Raw genomic sequence first — 21,647 nt, forward strand, 5'->3', positions numbered from 1 at the left:
TAGAGCAACTTCAAACTATGGTGAGACATAAAAAAAAAAAAAAAAGATATATAACCTACTCTAAGCACAAAGGTTTTAATATTATGTCTTTGTTCAATGCATTAAAGCATTAACAATGTTTATAGTTTAATTGAGGTAGTTGTGTTTATTAACTTTGTTTTATGTGAAATTCTAAAAGAATTTTTACGTTTCAAATAAAGTGAAAATACATTTTTAACATGGGTAGTTGCCCCTGGAACAAGAGAAGAGGAGGAAATGTTTTAGTAAACCTGTCAAAGGCATAATTTTCCCTCACTTTGGGGAGATTTCCTCTCATTTCCTGCCATGTTAGTAGAAGATAATTTTTATCTTAAATTTCAACCAAATTATTTCCTATTTTATGAGGCCATATTGGAGACATTCCTTACTAAAGTTGTCCATACTAAACTGTACACTAGAAGTATGGATGAGTGTGTGGCTATTAAGCTTTACTCTGTAACCTTTTCTCCCCCAGCATACGTAATGGTGGACAATAAGGCATATCAAGTGTACGCTTAAAAGTATCAAAGTATCAAAAGAAAGTATCAAACTACTGAAGCTGTATATAGATTGGTTAGACTTTCGCATGGAAGCACAGTATAGCAATATTGAATCCACAGGTTCCACACCTTGTGAAATTTTTTGGTGGGTGTCAGTGAGAATACTGGTGAGTTTTTTGCTGATTAAAAATGTTTCTATGCGTTCACGTTCGCGAAATATACAAACTGCTTCTTCCAGGCTTTGGCAATGGTATGTTTTGTCGCATACTTGGAATTTGGTAGGGGGAGGTTTTAGTTGGATAAATGCTCTCAGGAGAGAGCAATGAAATAGATTGAACTAAGTAGAAGTAGATTGAACATTTTGGTTCAGAATCTACTTGGGCAAGTCCACAAGATGTGCATAACATCCCTTATGGCATTGCAGCCTGAAAGCATAATTGAGACCTGAGTGAAAGATGGAGGTGTTCAAGTATGGTTGGTACCATGTACTATAGGATAATGACTTTAATGGCAGATTCTGGTGAAGTTATATTGAAAGAACAAGTGGTAGATATGATTCAAATTTAATAACATAGTATAGTTTTCAGTGCCTCAAGTGGGACAATTCAGGACCTGTATAGTTACCCTAGTTAATGGCCTAAAACTGCACACAAGAACTTCTTTGCAGCTTAACAATATTATGGAACAAACATGACTTTACCAAAGTTCCATCTTCTCACAAGGAGGCTGATGCAAACTCTAATCTTAGCACCCAGTATTACAGGTTTTACCTCATTATATTTAATGCTGTCCCCCTAGGCTTCCATCATGAAAAACCTTTAGTGTATTGTATATACTGTAGCAGCTGTTACATGTTAAAACATTTTTTATTACAATATATAATTGGAACCATTTATATTGCTATATTCAGTACATATTAAAGCTCTCCTAAAATATGTTCTACATTCCATTAACCAGTAGCCGTCTTGCCGCCATCGTTATGCTGCGGCAGGTTGGCTCTCCTGAGAAAATCACCATAGCTGTACGTTGGCCCTTTTGACAGCTATAGCAGGCGTGCGCAATGCACAGTGGGGGACCCCATGAGTGTGGCCGACGGAAATCGCATCGCAAAAAATGGCCTGGTCATTAAGGGGGGAAATCCTTCTGGGGCTGAAGTGGTTAACCATCGCTGTACATGCAAATATTCCCGTTCTTTGAGTGTGGAAGGACAGAATAAGATCAGGGCTGACCGATATTACTGAAGTCACTTTTCTCAGGAGGAACTAGTGATCAAGTGTTCTCCATATAGAAGATGGCCAACAGGGTCAGGGGCTTCCTATAGTCATGATATTATTGTCTCAATTGCACCAAAACATATGGATTGGCCAACTGTCATCTCACGCCCAGGGAAAGTTTAGTAGACTAAATGATAAGATTGTTTAAAATGTAACAGATTTTCATGCTAGACTAATAGATTTCTTTCTTTAATGTAATTATGGCTGGCATTTAACAAAACCTACATTATGACCATTTCGGTAAGCTATAATGCATGTACCCTATACCATAGCAATTGTTATTTTCAGCCAAATGTTTGTTTGTTTTAGTTTTCATTGCTTAAAATAATGATTTTGAAGACTGATTAAAAAAATATTATTAAAGCTTACTAAATAGAGCCTAGAAAAATTTACATACAAAAATATCCTGTTCATCATAAAATAGGAAAATCTTCTACAGATCAAGTCATGCTCAAAATTTCCAGAGCAGCAACACAAAAATAACGCCGCTCTGAACTACAATATCCAGATAACAGGTAATTGGTAACCTTGGCACACCCAGAATCCAGGTGCTATAGAGCTCAGGATGTCCTTCTTACATCCAAATAGGAAAACTTGAGAAAAACTGAAGGAAGAGCGGCACCACTGTATATAACTTCTGTGATCTTTATTGTATAATGAAAAGTATAAAAAGGATAAGGAGACGCATTTTGGTATAAGCCTTGTTCACAACTCTGTTCAAAATTTCCCCATTGCTTATGCAAGTTTTAAAACGGCAAAGTCTATTCAGCAGCATTGTGTTAGATACAGACAATAGCTTCTGCTTTGCCATAGGTAGAGGATTGATTATGAAACTGAAGCAATGAAAACTGTCACGAAGGTGAAACTCATAAAAACTATCATTTTCTGACTTTTACGCCTCATGAAAACAGGGTGTTTTTACTGCCACTTTTAGGGGCATCAGACGTTATTTTTCCCACTTCCAAATGCCCCTCCATGTTAGCCTATGGGGGTTAATCCACTTTGCACTGCAAGTGCACTTGAAAGCAAAGTCGCTGAACGTAAAGTCGCTGAAAATCCGAGGAGGACATGCAAGGAAAATAAAAAACAGCATTTTAGCTTGTACATGATTGGATGATAAAATCAGCAGAGCTTCCACTCATTTCAGACGTACCCCCTAGATTTAGAGCAACCAATGCACTTTCAAGTGCACTTGCAGTGCAAAGTGGATTAGCCTTTTGTAAATAACCCCCATGTGTCCATGCACACATAAGGGTTGATTTACTAAAGGCAAAAAGACTGTGCATTTTGCAAATTACTGTTGCACTCTGCAGATGCAGTTGTTCCAGAGCTTAGTAAATGAGCAGAAACTCTTCTGACTTCCATCATCTAATCATGTACAAGCAAAAAATTTTCTTTTCTTAATTTTCCTTGCACATGATTGTGTACTCTTTGCAAAGTGAAGCCTTACTTCATTTACTAAGCTCTGGAGCAACTGCACTTGCATAGGGCAACTGCCCTTTGCAAAGTGCACAGTCTATTTGCCTTTAGTAAATCAATTCCATAGACTTTTAGCAGTTTTTAATGGCAGGGGCTTTTAGATGCAAGAAGAAAAAAAAAACACTGGCAGTGTGACCAGGAGCAGTAGTGTTTTGGCAGAATAAACACTTGATGCTTGTAAATGGGTTTAAAAGCATCTAAACACGTGTTAATGTCGGGCATGTTTAGTGCTTGAGTATTAATTCATTTCAATGGGCAGAATAAATCATTATTCTGGCCAATGAAAGAAATGAATGCCCAAGCACTTGACGTCTGTAAATGCGCCTAAACATTAGACACTTTTGCAAGTGTCAGGGGTTTTTCTGCCAAAACGCTGCTGCCAGCGTTTTGGCAGAAAAAGGCTTCTAGGCAGAAAGACTTCTAGGAGAGTTTTCAAAACCTGTGTGCATAAAGCCTTAAACCAAACAATTTGGTTGCTATGAAGAAAAACACTATTTTCCAGTTTTCATAAATCAATCAAAGATGGTTGAGGACAGACATCCATTTAATTTGTGTTACCAGAATACCCCAAAGAGCATGTAGGTTAATTCAAGAGAATGCTAGTGATAAATGTTATTAGTATAACTGATTTTCATCCTTTGTAAACCTAACATCGACTTTTGCCATTGTAGACCACTTTTAAAGATCTATTGGCTTTGAAGGTTCACCTTTGTGATGCTGTCATCTTCAAACAAATTGTTAGATTCATAATCCATCTGCTTAGTATGGCAAACAGTTTTTTGTCTTAAAGCAGCTACGCTTTATATGTGGGCTGATGTCTACACATTGTATATTATTGTAAAAAAAATAAAAATAAGAATTGAGAATGATCAATTACCAAAAATACTATTCTTTTACTAAGTATGTTATACAACCTTTTATGTAACAATTAATAAACTAAACGTAGATGAAACAGCATATGTTGCTAGTGAGCATGGTTGCTTATGACAATGATACAACATAAATTTAAAAGCAGAGTTCAATGAAGGGTGAAAAAACACCATTCACTCGTTCCCATAAAACAAATAGATCCTTTTTAGAAAATCCACATGCATTTGTAGGGTATATTTATGTTTTTTTATGTATTTATGTTTAATTGGAGTGGCTAAGGAAACTAAATATGATATTATAAAATCAAAAGTTAAAGTGAGGTGGGGGGGGGGGGGGTACTTTGTATGTACCTTTGTAGGGTTTGAATGAGGATATATACCACAAAATTAAAATATATTTAAACTTTATTTTTCATCTATTAGTTAAAAACGTGTTACAGTTGTACAAATACAGTTACTGTTAACTGGGTCCAGGGTGTGCTGATCCTGGTACGATGGATCAAAAAGTATGGCCCTGCGCTTTTTGCGGGATACCCTGCTTCATCAAGGCCTTAGAATAGCATGAGTACAATAGAAATATTGCAGTAACCTAAGAATACAATATTGACAGGATTGTAAATCTGTGTTAACAGGTATTAACATTTTTTAATATATGAAAGACATAACATTTCCAAAAAATGAACATTGTGAGTTTATAAAGTATTCACAATTGCCCAAATATTCTTATAACAAAATTAATATAGCAATTCAATTTCTATCGAGATTTAGAGTGACGTACAGATTATTTGATGTCCAGCAGTACCTCATAGACTAGGGGCAAGCCAAGGAGGCTATAAAATAAAAACATATCTTTCAACTAGTTTGTCTGATCAATATAAGACAAAACTAGTTGAAAGATACATTTTTTATTTAGTTAACAGTAACTGTATTTGTACAACTGTAACACGTTTTTAACTAATAGATGAAAAATAAAGTTTAAATATATTTATTTAAAATTTGTGGTATATATCTTCATTCAAAGTCTACAAAGGTACATACAAATTCCCACCTACCTCACATTAACTTTTGATTTTATATCCTTCTTTTGGGATGGTATCTATGTAGGGCTATAGTTGTTCCACATCTGCCCCCAACCCTATGCAATACATATGATATTAGATAAATGTCAGGTTTTAAGATATATTTGTGTGTCACCACTTACTTTAGTGCAGACACATGTACAACAATGAGTGCTTCTTTTAGCCTAAACCACTTACTATTTTGTCTACTTTATAAAACGAGGGCCATTTCACTGTCCTTCAGGCTCAATTTGTATGGGGCTGGGGGGCAGATTGTGGGAGTAGAAAATTCTTCAGCATTAGTGATAAATGGAAGTACAAAAATAATTACTGATTGTGGTAAGTGGGAGAATGACCAATGCCCCATTGTTGGTGATAGTAAAGTGGAAATATAGTGCAATTGTTAGTGTCACTGGAAATAATAGTGCCTCACTGTTGGTGTTGGTGAGAGGAATAGTGCCCCATCAATTGTGTTAGTTGGTGGAATTTTTCTCCAATGTTTATGTCAGAGGGAGGATTTATGCCCCAACACTGGTGTCAGTGGAATAAATGGTGCCCTATCATTGGTGTCAGTGGAAGGAACAGTGCTTCATTGTTGGTGTCAGTGGAAGGAATAGTGCCTCATCATTGTTATCAGTGGCAGAATTATACCCCATCATTGGTGGGTGGAATAGTGCCCCATCATTGGTGTTTGTGAAAGGACTAGTGTCCATCACTGAGGAGGATTAGTGCCCCATCATTGGTGCCATTGAAACGAATAATGCCCAATCATAGCTGTCAGTGGGAGGAATAGTGCCCCATTAACGGTGTCATTGGAAGAAATTGTGGCCTATTGATGCTATCACAGGAAGGAATTGTGCCCCCCCGTTGTTTGTGTCAGAGATAGGAAGGACCTAAGAGCTGATTAAAGGCAAGCAAGGGGCTGCAACTTTAGGATTACTTGTTTTGAATGATTGTTTTAAATGATCAGAAACAGCTACATTGCTATAGTAGCATCGCTTACAGTTACCAGCTGTTCAATAGTAAGTATTGTCTGTAGGTAAGTAAGTAGGCCTGTACGTCAGACAGACATATAGCGTTTTCTGAAAAAGAGATTTAAAAAATGGCAGATTGGTTTCCTTTAATAGTTCAATGTACATAAGTTGAGGTATAGAAATAACTTGCTGTTGTTTTTGTATATCCATGTGTTTAGGCGCTTATTAGTGGCTTGATGTCCATGCACAGATCACCCTGCTGTATGATTGTAATGGAAAAAAATCATCACTTCTCATATACAATTATGTAATAGATGGATATGTTGTGTGATATAGATGTATGCTAGAATGGGCTAAAAAAAAAAAAACAATGAGACCATCTATTTTAATGCAGTTCCTATTTTTATTTACACAGCACAGACCAGAAAATGAAAGACAACCTGAACTGTGTCCGAGATTTATCTCTCACATGGCACCATCACCACAACAACAGCACCATGCCAGAGCAGAAAGCATCAAATCAGCTAGCCCTTCAGGGAATGTGAGAAATAGGCCAAGGAAAATATTGCCTAATGCCAATAGCAGATGGAATACCTCAGGTAAGAATGATTCTGAATATACGTAACAGCAAATTTGGCTATTTGATTATAAAAAAAACTAAATTAAACTGAATTCTGTCCAGCCACTTTTCATCTGGTTCAGGTTTGCAGGCTCCAGTGTTACCTTTTCACCTCTAGCTTAATCACCAGACAGCAGAACAACATGATATATATATATATATATATATATATATATATATATATATATATATATATATATATATATATATATATATATATATATATATATTCATACTATTTCACAGTATCATATGTCAAACAGCCTCCAAAATCTCAATATGCATTTTATAAAATACAAAAAATACATTGTCACTACTAAAAGAGGAATAAAAAAAAGGAAAAGAAAAACCCTCAGGGCAGCCCCTATCAACCCACCGGTATAATTCACAGCCATGGCAGAAATGATACACCTGTCGGACAAGACCCATTCAAGTAAATAGTGCTGCTCGGCAAGTGCCCTGCAACCTGCACTTGTGCGGGGTTAAAGCAGACTGTGAGGAGGCAATATGCTGCCTCTTCACCACCTGTCAAATGCTCTTTGAACAGCGATTCAAATGATGACTGTGCTTCAGAGAGCAGAACACCTGTGAATGAGTTTTTAATTTTTTTCAATTATTTTTGTGATCGTTCAGGAAGGGAAGGGGCTCTCCATCCTGAAACTATCCATTTCTGTGCCCTCAGCAGTTGCTGGCTGGAGGGAGAGGAGGGAAGCCACCAGTGTTGCAGGGGAGAGGGGCCCAACAGCAGATGGAAGTTAATAAAACCAATCCCCCTGCAGCACAGCTGGTGGGGGGGGGGGGGGGGAGGGAGAGGAGGAGAAGGTGGCAGTGCTGCAGGGGGATCCACAAGAGTCACAATTGTCAGCAATAAGGCAGTACAGCTGGCACTCTGGCTATGCAGGTGCCTTGGCCCACTTTTTGAACTGATGGGGCCTGGGCCCAGTACAGGAATGCTGGCTGTACTGCTTTATCAGCAGCCCTGAGAGGTTTCCTTAGGGTGTACCTACTTTGATTTCTCACTTTGTGTGTGGCTTAGAGAATTCCTCCCCTAAATTTGGGTGCATTCCCAACATGAACCTCAGTTCATCTACAACTTTGACATTTGGCATGCCCATCATCCTACATTACTACACCTTTATATTGGCTTCTGAGGTTCCCTTCTAAGATAGTGGAAATTGGAAGGGGGGTTCATGCCAATCTCTGCATCGGAATGAAGTAAAAGGGCAGTAGTAATAGTGTGCCCACCAGGTTTAGGATGCTTCAAACTAACTTACTGTGAACTTCAAGTACTTGAAAACAACTTTGTAGTGTCTAGTTTTAAGATATAGTGTTAGTTTAGATAGATTGTAGGGAGGGATTAGGGAGGGACCTTTTTGTTACTGTAAACAGCTCTATGTATACCATTGTAGCGCTACCCTGGTAGGAGCTTATGGAAATTGCCTGGATCCTTTTTCCAGTGATGAGGGCAATAGATCTTAAAAATACCATAAAATGGATTTCAAAAGTCTATAACAATTTGAGATTTGGGTAATTTATGATTAATTATAAAATATATCCTTTAATATTACTGTTAAAAACACACTTGCTATCAAATGCCTTTTTAACACTATGGGACCCTATATAACAACAACTGTATAAAAAAAAACTTTTGTAAATTGGTTAAAGTGGATGTAAACCCAAAATGTATTTTTTTTTTGATGTCATGATGTAGAGTATAAGATTTCTTATCATTTGAGCCCAGTCTTGCCACAAAGAGTTAATCCAGCTCTGAGCAATCATCTTTTATTGTTCAGTGAGATGAATCTTGACAAACAGAAAAAAACAACTTTATCAAATCCTCCCCCTTGCTGTGAGTGACAGGTGATTTACATATCTCGTGCACTAGCCTAAGAGACATTCATTATTTTTTAATTCCCTCCCACTCCTTTCTTCAGCAGCTCTGCAGGGATTGGCTGTTCCACACCTCAGCATGGTTTGGCATGCTGAAGTCATTTGGGGACTTTTCTGTTTTTTGTTTGTGATCATAGCAGAAGTTCAGTGTAAGAAATACACAGGAGAAAATGCATGTTGATAAGGGGGAGTGTAGAAGTAGACGGGGAGTCTACTGACATCATGACTCCACCCACTGAGCCCTGGAAAACAGACCCACCCACAAAATCTGCAGTTTTTCGGGTCTCATAGCAGACAGAGGGGAGACATTTGACAGATAAGTATACATGCAGGAGGCATTATAGCCTTCTAAATAACCAATATTGCAGTAGTTTAGAAAGGATGAGAGTGGGTTTACATCCACTTTAATATTATATAATACCTCATTGTGTTTGAATGGCATGTTAACACAATTCTGTTTTATTAAAGTTTTTCATAACTTATCATAGATTGCCCAGACTCAAATTATTGTGGATTTTGGGAATTATTTAGATTTGAGCAGTATCTATGAAGTTTGTTATTTTGCACTGAAATGTTTAGGTAGAGGCCTATGCAACACACTGTATATACGGTTTCATATTTTATAGAAAATGTATTTTTAAAGCAACAAGTAAGTATCTAAATGTGGCATGAGAGCAGCCTTTTGCGGTCACTGCACAGCAGAGTCTATAGGCTGCGAGATGTAGAAAAAACACAATGAGCCAATCATTTATGGCACAATGCTCATATGCTAATATTAAACATGCTGACATCAGGAGAGGGTAGACAAAGCTCCTCAGTTTTGCCTGCTCTTCACTGTCCAGTCACAGGCTGGGACAGGGAGAAGCCATAGTTGTATTACTTAAAGCGGAGTTCCAACCATTTTTTTTTAAAACCCCTTGTACATTAAACATCGGCATGTTCTGTTTAATATAGAGTTTCCGCCTTTGTGCACGTCTTAGGATTTATTTGGCCTGTTAAATCAAGCAGCCACCCTGATTGTGGGCATCCGAAGCCCGCTGGTCTTCCGGGATTAGGTGCAGCTGGCTACCCAGCATGCCCCTCCTGATCTCATGCATGTGTAGTGCCCCACCTCAGTTTTCTCATGCAGTGCAATAAAAGCACCTCTGCTTTGCAATGTTGGTCCTGTTGCTGCCAACACCAGCCGCTACCGATACCTTTGCTGCCGCTGAGTACCAATACAAAAAAGACAGAAATCCCCAATCAAAAATGGCACCTATCTCCGCCTAGCATTGCATCATTTCCGGTTGTGAAATACCGCAATGCTAGCAGTGGGAGATGGCCATTGACTCCTGGGATTGATGACACTCATATCTCAGGAGCTTATGGGTGGGTGAAAATTATGTAATATAAATAGAATATATATATATATATATATATATATATATAAGTAGAAGAGGAGCTTTCCGATAGGTCCCTTAAATATGATTATGAACGTGGGGGGATAGCAAGCTTTAAAAAGTGGGTGGAACTCCACTTTAACTCTGCTAGAGAAAAGTCAGGTCTCCAGATAAATCCTTTGGCAGGTAAAATGACACTCAAATATGTAACTAAACGTTAGCTTTAAGTGGTTAGTTAGGCATCTCTTTGTGAATATAACATGGCTGACAGCACCCTAATAATAATTTGCCTCAGTCTTGAGAAATCCCTTGATTAACCTATTGCACCGCTAATAAACAATTTATCAATATGCTGTGGAATGTGGTCTTGACTACATTACATGCCTTTACAGCGATGTGATAAAATATAACATATTCGCTCATTATATACCTCTTCACTGCATATACAGAATGACACAGCAGTAGCATCGGTTAAGAAACTACAATACATTTTGCATTGCAATTAAACGTGTTATTGTGTGTAACTATTATGCCATAAAAACATGCACAATAGACATCACAATGTTAATGCAAATGCTTTCACTGGCCTCTCTCATTAATACACATATTGATAGAGCCTGGCAGTGGCAGGAACATTCTACTGGAGTAAGGTCAAAAACTAATTATTCACCATATGGTGGCTGCCTCTACAACAATTGTGTAAGAGGAAAAAAGGGAAGTCCCCTGGCTGATTTCTTTGGGCAGTTTGCTCAGTGATGACTCTCTTGACACATGCCATTCATGCACTCACTGAATAACAGATGGGCTAAGACTGGGAACTAAGGGAAAAGCATGGCAGAACCCTGATACCAGCTTGGGTCTTTTATCCCAAAGAATGACTTTAAGTCACATGGTCCAAGAACATAACAAGTGGGGAATTGTACTTGCAGGATTTCCTTGCTTTTCAAACAGGCTAGACGTAATTTTGACTCCCTTTTCGTATTTTGTTTATTAAAAGGATCAGGGCTGTGGATGAAAGAGATTATTTGATTGTGGCATAGGCAGTTTTCTGCCAATGACCCTCTTCTCATTGTGAGCAGGGAAAAGTTGGTTGGCGGTTTGGCAGATAACAATATAGCTGAGTTCCAAATTAAAACTTAAACTCATTTCTTTTCTTTTCACTTGTAAATTTTCCCTGTACATGTCAAAGGAACAAACCACCAGGATTTCATGAATTCAGACATAAAAGCTTTAAATCTGTTGCCTTTATTTATTTTTTAACCAAGCATAGGTGTAAAATACGTTAGTTGTCCAAAATCCAATTATACTGTGTATAATGTTGCTCCTTTAGTTCTATTATAACTGATTATTCATAAAGTAAAATAAATATTCATAAACACTGCAGTTTCTTCATCACATGTAAAGTAAAGAAAGCAGTTGTGTTTGTTAAGATTCAGATTACAAACAGCAATATTGTATCGTAACCCATGATTAATTAAAGCCAATTTCTCATAAATTGCTGTGGGTTATATTATGTATTATTGCTTGGCCATTATTGCTGTCTTTTGTACAGCAATATACAAGTAACAAGTAAGATACAAGTAACTGTTTACCAGTTACTTGTATCTATTAAACAAATCAGGTTTTAGCAAAAGTATAAAGTCAGTATAATAGTTACAAGGGCCACCCACAGCTCAAATTTTGGTTGATTCAAACAAATTTGGTCCTAAAAAAGTCCTATATCATTGCACTGTTATCAAGATAGAAAATAAATGGGTCAGAGAAACCTTTGGCTGAAAATATATAATGCCACTTTATACAGTATATTGATGATTGTACTAGGTCTTTAACCTCCCTGGCGGTATGATTCATTCTGGTTTTAGGTGCTGAAAGCGGTACAATTATTTTGCATGGAAATTTGCCGTTTTATATTGTAGTCCTGTAATTCTTAGAAATAACTCTCTTAAATCTGTTCAAACCAGAGTCTAGTAGACATCCCGGGTATTATAAAGTTTATAATATAATAAAGAATAATAAAAATTATTCATTAATGTAATCAAATCCAAAAACACTGAAAAAGGGACACTTTTTGGTTGCTATGGGCAATCTCCAAATTTCAGGCAGAAAAAAACTGTATTTATAATATAAAAGTGCATGCAGGGCACTGCACAGACCACTAGGGACAAAGGGGTGTGTATTTTTTTTAATACAGTACTGTGATCTGTAAGATTACAGTACTGTGTGTGTTTTGTGTCTTTTTACTTTTTTGAATTTGGCGCCCCCGTCGCTGTAACGTCGCAGGGAACGGAGCTCGGCGGCATTCGGGCACTGTGTGAATCGAGCGGAGGACGGCTTGATCACACAGCGCGGAAGACATTGCCGGATCCAGGGGACAAGGTAAGTAACTCTCCCTGTGTCCTCCCTGCATCCAGCGATGCGATCCCGAGTCTGGCTCGGGGGTTACCGCTCGTGGTGCTGAAATCCCAACCCGAGCCAGACTCGGGATTACTGCTAGGGAGGTTAATAAAGTAAGAAAGTCCTATTTCTGATTTCCATTGGGGGAACAAAAAAAGGGGCAAACATAACACATGGGAAACAGAAACCAGTGGCAAAACACCAGTAAGGCAGTGCAAGACAGACTCCCCCCACCATATTCAGCCCTTCTTCCCACCCTCTTTTCAACACCTCCTTCCTACCACAAATCCCTCTCAACATCTGGTCAAACCCTGCCAGTATACCTTACCTTACACTCTCACTGCTCTGCTGAAGCCTGACCCACATTTTTGCTAAATATTTTGTAGTTTCATGTCTTAATGTCAGTTATGATTAAAGCCATGTAGGCTGAAACGCGTCAACTCACTTTAACTGTGTCTTGTACATTGTTGCCTTTTCAATAAAAACAAGCGCTTTCTTTGTGTGGATCATTTCTATAGACAATTATTCTTAGCTGTGCCACTGCTGAGCGAAGACCCGCGAGCTCTATTAATGTTGGACTGAATGGGTATCAGCCTTTTGCTAATCCCACTAGAAATCACCAGGTAGATCAGCAGAGACAGCACTTCTAGTTAGAGATCTGTGAAGGTAAATTGGGTATCTGGCGCTAGGAGGCAATGCCCTTATATTGTTAAAATGTACATTTGATTATTCAGACTTTAGGTAAAAACAAAGTTGAACCAGGGTAAGGGGGTAATTTAAAAAGAGGCGGCCATCCTCAGAGGGTGTCCAGCAACTCTGCAAAACATATAAAAGAAACAGGGGGAGGGGGCTCCTCTCTAAGTGAAGTATTAAAACAGTATAATTTATTGCACAGGATTAAAAACACAAGATATAAGTGAGAATCATGCTCGTCATAAGTATGTGGTCCTGGCAGTTCTACTGCATCCCACAGGCTCCTCGCACGATCCGGGTAGCTGGGAAAGGTTCTAGTGTGATGTTGTGCTAAATAGCTGTACATTCGGGAAAACCAGGAAGTAGTCAGCTCCATGCTGTCCAGCTTGAACCTGAAGAGGAAATTATGTCACCAGCAGGGGGCAGGAGGAAGGGGTCAGGACTGTTTCTGTGGAATGAAAGGCTCGGAGCTCACAGCTCCTTCTACTGGCCAATATGACGACCATTACTCCCACTTATATCTTCTAAGTGTTTTTAATCTTGTGCTATAAATTATACTGTTTTAAATACTACACTTAGAGAGGAGCCCCCCCCCCCCTGTTTCTTTTTTAAATTAGAGATCTGTTGTGCTGGGGTGGGTATTTAAGAGAGTTGAGTTTGCTTTGTATGTGTCAGGTGTTCCAGGGCCAGGACCAGTGTGCAAGGGAGCCAAGAGTTTGAACTGGTGGGTGTGTAAGAGCAGATCCCCAGCCAAAGATTGAGGACTCTGCAAATGCTCTGTACTGCTAGTGGTAGAGGCAGTGACAGGGTGGGCATGCGAGAGAAAACAGTCTAGTTTGTTCAATTCCTTTTATGTATGTTTTTGATCAGCCTGGTGGCAGAAAATCCTCTCCCCCGGCACTGTGTGAGCGGTAGAAATGAAGGCTGCAGGACATTAGAACCCAGGGACATGATAGGATGACAGGAGGCTCCACTCACATCTTCCTTCCTTCCATGGTAGATTTACAATACAAGTTTGTCTCCATTAGCACATCCCCTGCACAGCAGACTACTTGCACATCTCTCCCTATCAGCAACCCCCCAACCCCAGCACATCTCTCTCCTCCTCAGCAACACCCTTTAACTCAATCCATCACAGTAAATATCTGTCAAATCTCTCAAAACCCATTCTTTACTGCTCAGAGTGCTTGCGGCACATCCCAATGCCAACACATGCTCCCACTATGCACTTATTCCTGCTCAAAGTATACACATTCCCCTCCCCAGCAAGTACGCCTCCACCCCCAGCCACCTCACATTACATATCACTACCCAGCCACTACACCCCCACTCACAGCATGCCCCCCCCTTTCTTACAGTGCAATTTCACTATCTTCACTATCTACCAACTAACTGTGCGACCCCCTTTGCCCAGTAGCATAGCACATCCCTAACCAGTAGGAACACTTCCACTGACAGTATGCTCTACTCCTGCTCCCAATACATAGGCATTACCCCCACTGTGCACACCGCTTCACCCCCAAACTACAAACAACTCTCTTTGGCTGCGGCACTCAGCTAATGGCACGTCACTCATCAGCCACCTAACCTCGCCTCACAACAAACACCCCACCTAACGGCATATTACAACCCATCTACACCTTACCAGTCACACCACACAGCCATGCCATTCCCTCCTCCCTAGCCACTACAATCCCCCCGCTGACAAAAAAAATTCCCTGCCCATCCTACCCCTCCAATAACAAACATCCCTCCCCATTTGCCTCATACTCCCCAACACACATCCCTCTTTGGCTCCCTCATCTTCTTACCAACACATATCCATCATCATCCAGATCTCCCCTTTTCATAACATATTACCCTCTGCCATATACACTTCACAGTCATGCACATATTGCCTGCTCTCATACTCTATGTTCTGCAAGAATTCCCTACAATACTCTTATGCATATATTACCCAATCTCATACCCTCCACACTTCTCTCCCACACATTTTACATTTCATTATACCTTATACCACTCTTTGCCTGCCCATCCTGCCAGATATCATATATCCCTCATTCCTTTCCTGCAATAGCTACCTGCTGTCCTACCCTTACCACTTTTCTACTGCACACACTGCCCACTGTCATACGTAATCCGTTTCTCTCCTGGCATATGCACCGTCCTGGACATACTGCCTGTTGTCATACTCTCTGCACTCCTCTTCATCACATACAGCCAACCCCCATACACTCCCCACTTCTCTACCACACATAGTGCCCACTGTTATAAGTCCAGCACTCCACTGCAGTACATACTACCTGCCATCATACCCTCCACACTCTTCTCCTGCACATACTGGTTGTTATACACTGTACTGTATGCTTCATATACTACCACATGTCAAATCTTCTGCACTGTTTACCTGCACATCTTACCAAATAAAACAGTTATTCAATATTATTTCTAATATACCCAGTTTTAGCTGTTTTGGAACAGGCACAATTTTGCTAGGATATGTAAAGTGACTCACCATTTCTCCTGGTACTACTGATAACTTCTGGTTGCAAATGATCTGGCAAATGGTCATGTAGAAAAACAAAAAACAAAAAAAAAAAACGAATTGTATTTGTAATGAGTTCAACCCATAACAACCATTACCAGATGAAACCTCACTGATATTTTTAAGCTGAAACATATTTTCTAGTTTTAAAAAAAAATGACAGAAAGGAGAGTATATACAAAGACCAACCAAAGAAACACAGATGCAGAGTACACCAGAATAATGTGGCTACAACCACAGCAACCTATGAAAATTAGGATATTTTTCCATAGGGTGGGGGTTGAGTTGGAACCCCTGTCAATCATTTCATGTGATCTGTGGGGGAGTATGGTAAGACAAATAAGAGAGGGCACACTAACCTTGTGCATTACCCAATGGTATCTTTAATATACCGTATATACTCGAGTATAAGCCGAGATTTTCAGCCTCTTTTTTGAGGCTGAAAGTGCCCCCTCGGCTTATACTCGAGTCACCGCTGTCTGACTGCTCGATCAGCGTATCGAGCAGACAGACGGCGGACATTAAAATTCAAAAGCCGCGCCTCCTTCTCCGCCTCCGCCTGTGATAGGCGGAACACTGAATTTCCCAGCAGTCAGTGTTCCGCCTATCACGGACATCCGTTCATTCTCATACTACGGACGAGTATGAGAGGATGTCCGTGATAGGCGGAACACAGGCTGCTGGGAAATTGAGTGTTCCGCCTATCACAGGCGGAGGACAGAGGCGCAGCTTTTGAATCGTAGAATGGCCGCCGAGAAGAGCGCCGATCCATCGGCACGACACGGGACGGAGGAGGCACGGGACGGAGGAGGCACGGGACAGAGGAGGCACGGGACACCGGAAGGCACGGGACAGAGGAGGCACGGGACAGAGGAGGCTCGGGACGACGGCGGCTCGGGACGGAGGCTTGGGACACAGGTAGGCTGGACACACACACAAGGCTGCACGGACACACACACACACACACACACACACACACACACACACACACACACACACACGGATGGATGGATGGATGGATACACACACACACACACACACACACAGGGATGGATGGATGGATGAATACACACACACACACACACACACACACACAGGGATGGATGGATACACACACAGGGATGGATGGACGGACACACAGGGATGGATGGATGGATGGATGGATGGACACACACACAGGGATGGATGGACGGACACACACACAGGGATGGACGGACACACAGGGATGGACAGCCATGTCTCACCCTCGGCTTATACACGAGTCAATAAGTTTTCCAGTTTTTTGGGGGTAAATTGGGGGCCTCGGCTTATATTCGGGTCGGCCTATACTCGAGTATATACGGTAATATGAAAAAAAGTATACTCACAAATAGAGATGAGCCGAATACCCCCCCGGTTCGGTTCGCACCAGAACCTTCGAACTGACCTAAAATTCGTATGAACTTTAGAACCCCATTAAAGTCCATGGGACTCGAAAGTTCGAAATCAAAAGTGCTAATTTTAAAGGCTAGTATGCAAGATATTGTCCTATAAAGGGTTTAGGGACCCGGCTCCTGCCCCAGGTGACATGGATCAATGCAAATTTTTTTTTTAAATGTCCGTTTTTTCAGGAGCACTGATTTTAATGACGATTGAAGTGAAAAAAAATAAAGTGAAATATTCCTTTAAATATCGTGCCTGTGGGGGTGTCTATAGTATGCCTGTATTACAGAAACAGAACAACACCAGCAATAAGGGGTATCTTTAGGTGTATACTGTGCAGGAGCCACACGACACCCACTCTAAATGCTGCAGATGCCTGTATTACAGAAACAGAACAACACCAGCAATAAGGGGTAGCTTCCGGTGTATACTGTGCAGGAGACACACAACACCCACTTTAACATCACTAGGTTCCCAAGCAAAAATACACTGTTCTTGCCTATTTTGCTCTTTCCCTGCACACCAACACACTACACAAGGCCGCCGTGCTGGCGGTCTTATATAGTGTGGGGAGTGTACAAAACCCCCCGAGCTATAATTGGCCACAGGCATCCTGCCTGTGGCCAATTATGGCTCTCCTCACTGCCAGCGCTGTGATTGGCCAAGCATGCGGGGTCACAGTGCATGCTTGGCCAATCATGAGCCAGCAATGCACTGCAATAGCGTAGTGCATTGTGGGCCATTCGCGCCACATGAATATGGTGCGAGCGGTCCGCAAAGTTCTGAATTCGCTGAACAGGCGAACGTCCCCTGTTCGAGTCGAACATGCTTCGAGTCGAACACCGAGCTCATCCCTACTCACAAACAAATTAATGATAAAAGCATATCAAGGTCCATAGTAGACACAAAGCAACCAGTAAGTAGGAGGACGCATTTCCAGGGGAGATCTGAGGAAGAGGGGATCTCCCCTCAAAATGCATCAGCAATCTGGAAGGTCCTCCAGCTTGCTGGGAACAGTCTCAATTACCCAGTCGCTTTGTGTCTATTATGGACCTTGATATGCTTTTATTAATTCATTTTTTGTGAGTATACTTCTTTTTAAATATAGCACCCTGATAGTAGGCAGGGTTGCTAACAAATTTAGCTAGGTGGTAATTAATAGGGCATTCACTGTCTTTTTCTCTAATTCTGGATTTGATGCACCTCTATGTTCTGCCACTAGGTGGCATTGTTGTTGATGAGCAGGTAAGGCTCAAACAGAAGCGTGGTCAGTAAACAAGCCAAAAGGTCGGTAACGAGTAGTTGCAGGTTGGGATCAGGCAGAAGCGTAGTCGAGGAACAAGCCAAAGGTTGATAATGAGCAGTAGAAAATATGAACGGCAGCAGGGAAGACAGGAGCGAGATACAGGCTGGAGATAGCACAATATTCTGGCAAGGAGGAAGTGCAGAGACATGGCTTATATCAGGAAGTTCGTGGGAGGAGCAAAGAGTTCAAGGTTCAGCTGAAATCAAGGTACAAGACAGGGTTCTCTAAAGGATCTGACAAGGCAGTGTTCTGTATCTCAGATAGCTCAGTGAGAAGATTCATTGCCAGACACAGCTGAGGTCCCAGGTTCAAGTCCAGGTCCTGACAGTGTCAGCCTGGTCTTTTGTCACTTTACGACAGTGCTGCAGGGGTTAAGGCAGACTTCATTGAAGTACTGGCATGCTGCTGGAAAAAAGAAGCGGGAGCTGAAGGTCCTGAAGAGCATGTGAACCAATCCCTTGGCAGGGGGAGGAGTTGTCTGCAGAGAAGGAGACACTGCTGAGAGCGCTGCCATTGCTCATCCATGTGTTTCTATATTGCTATTTAGTGGAGACGATGGCGCAGATTGGCGTTTCCATGTCAGATTGGAAAGTGTGTGTCCTGGGCATTGGGGCTCCCAAGTCAGGTACTCTGGTTATGTCCTGGGTCTGTGGTTAGGCCTAGGCATGTGCATTCGTTATCGTCCAAAGGCATTTTCATCCGAATTTTGGGGATTTTTGTGTTTGTTTTAACAAAACGATAACAAACACGCAGGATCCAAAATCCGAAAGATCCGAAATAAAAAAATGCTTTATTTTCGTATACATTATATTTTTGTATTGTTGCAACAACAGTTTGATACAGATAGATAGAAGATTTGACATGATGGTGACAATAACGATCTGTGTCTATCGAACCTGCTTTTGAATGTGCCTAACCTAACTCTATTAGTCCAAGATTATTCGACATAGAACAGATTCGACATTATAGAGACAATAGTAAAAGAGCTGTTAGTGGTCGCTGCTGGAATGGGTGGGGGGAAGTAAAATGATGATGATGATGATGATGATGAATGTTTTTGGTTAATTGTAACCAAAGAGGAGGATCAGTAAAATAGCTAGTATGTACACACGTACAGCCAAATTTCACTTACGATTGCTAGCAGAGAGAGACATACTGAATTATTTCAGACAGTCAATCTTAGCTGGTCCATTTGTTTGTTAACAGAGAACCTGAATTATTAAGCAATAAGCACAGCAGCAGAACAGATAGTGAAGCAAGCTATAGTTCAACTTAGCTTTTTCATTTTATCTGCTATTAATCTGCTATTGTGTTAGTGTTGTGTTGAACTTGATACTGATACCAGTGTTGTTAGTGTTGTTAAAGCCTCAGAGGCTGTCCATGTTTTTTTTTTGGGGGGGGGGGGGATTTATTATTTATTAAAGATACTATATTATAGATTCTATATACCCTAATGTGCTACCTGCGTGTAGGTAGTTTTTCCATCTCTGGTATTTTTGTTGTTTTTGTTCTATTTCTTGTGATCTATTTTTCATTTGATTTTACATCGTTACCTGCTATCAGGTCTAATCGCTATCACCAGTCCATTTTCTGTTAGAACTAAATATACAGCAATGTACCGTTCTAATGGAAAAGGGAAGTCAGGTAGAGGTCATGGTCACGGTCATGGTGGATGCCTTGCTAAAAAAAAGTGGCAAGGTCTCTGCTACTAGCTCTTCCTTAGGTACTGCTGGCACTTCTGCCACCACAAACATGTCGTCCACAACTGTGAGTGTCACCGCCACTGCCACCAGCAAAGCTAGTTCAACCACCACCAGTTGTACTAGTTTTTCTACTAGACCACTAACATCCGCTGCCGTTTCCACTGCCAGTGCAGCTCCTTCTACTGCTACAGGTGTCATGGCATCTTATTTGTATGGCATAGGCAAGAAAACTAGTATTAAGCAAGTGGAGTTGCCTTTACACTCACCACCACCAATGACACCGCCAGTGCCACTGCCCAGCCCCCCAAAGAAGCAATTGAGGAAGACAGCAGCAAAGACAGAGAGTGAGACTTTTTTGTTGCCCCAAGAGAAAAGTTCTACTGAGGTAAATGACTCTATGCAACCAGTTTCAGCAATAAATGGTTTTGGTGGTGATGATGATTTTGAATGTGATGCTCCTCTTTCCCCAACCACTGTAAATGTATTATACACTCTTACCCCACAATACTTACAGCATGACCTGAAGGAAGTGCAAGAGGGATATTCTGTGAGGAGTAGGACAGGTATCAGTTCACTTTTTTCATCTGTTGCTAACTCCCCTTTTCCCTCTGTTATTATGGAGGAAGAATCCTGGAAAAATCCTGTGATGATAACACTGACCTCCACAGCACCCCTGCCATTAGCACTAGTTCACCAAGTTGAACTGTAGTGGCAACAGCTTCCACCACTGATGTGCTACCTGCTGCATCAGCCCTAAATACTAGAGATAAACAGAGTCAAGGGGCTGCATTGCGCCGCATCAATGTTTGGAAATACTTTCACAGATTGGTAGGCGGGTTCTTTGGAAAGTGCAAATTTTGTGGGAAGCAAGTGAGTAGGGGGACATTGGGACATTTAACCAATACTGCTACACCTCAAACATTACCACCACTCTACTTTACTGTGGGCAGAGGCAGAAAAGGAAGGTGGTAGCGCAGGAAGTAGCATTGTTACGGACTCTGACTGTACTGGTGGTACCTCCTCAAACACACCACTTACTCAAAGCACAGCCAATAGAGAAGGTTGAACTAAGACAAAGCGTCCACGTGCAGTAGTTACACTGCAGACCAAATCAGGCTCCTCATCCTTCCAAGGACATCATCAGCCTACCCTAGATAGCTTTGTTGGCTTTTTTTTTTTCAAAAATCATTTTTATTGAGTTTTCAAAGGCATACAAATTGCCCACGCAGGGGCCAAACATTACCCACGCAGTGGCAAGCCTCCAAATGCGGCAACCGGCCACATAAGGACACATTCTCATAACATACAGTCGGTTCCTGATGCAGCAACAGGCCGCAGCAGGGCAACGTAAAACAAACACAACCTTAACTAGCTATACCCCAATGTGGGGAGAGGGTATTACAGGAGGATTTTTTGCTAAGTGATATACAGACAGGATAGAATATCATAGTAACAATTGGGTCAACCTATCGTCCCACTATGACCTTAATGAAGAATTAAGGATTAAACACTACATCAGTTGCC

General features: G+C 40.9%; 1 protein-coding gene across 2 annotated transcripts in view; it reads left to right on the top strand.

Annotated features, from left to right (window-relative positions):
* LOC143962744 (uncharacterized) overlaps nt 1-21,647 on the top strand; it is a 435,927-nt gene that overhangs the window by 96,562 nt on the left and 317,718 nt on the right. For both annotated transcript variants that reach the window (XM_077472147.1, XM_077472146.1), the window contains exon 3: nt 6,588-6,771. In XM_077472147.1, the coding sequence (XP_077328273.1) occupies nt 6,588-6,771 (184 nt within the window). The remainder of the gene's footprint in view (nt 1-6,587; nt 6,772-21,647) is intronic.

The sequence above is a fragment of the Lithobates pipiens genome, unplaced genomic scaffold, assembly GCF_037356315.1.
Source record: "Lithobates pipiens isolate NorthernLeopardFrog02 unplaced genomic scaffold, aLitPip1_a1.2 Scaffold_8, whole genome shotgun sequence".
NCBI lineage: Eukaryota > Metazoa > Chordata > Amphibia > Anura > Ranidae > Lithobates > Lithobates pipiens.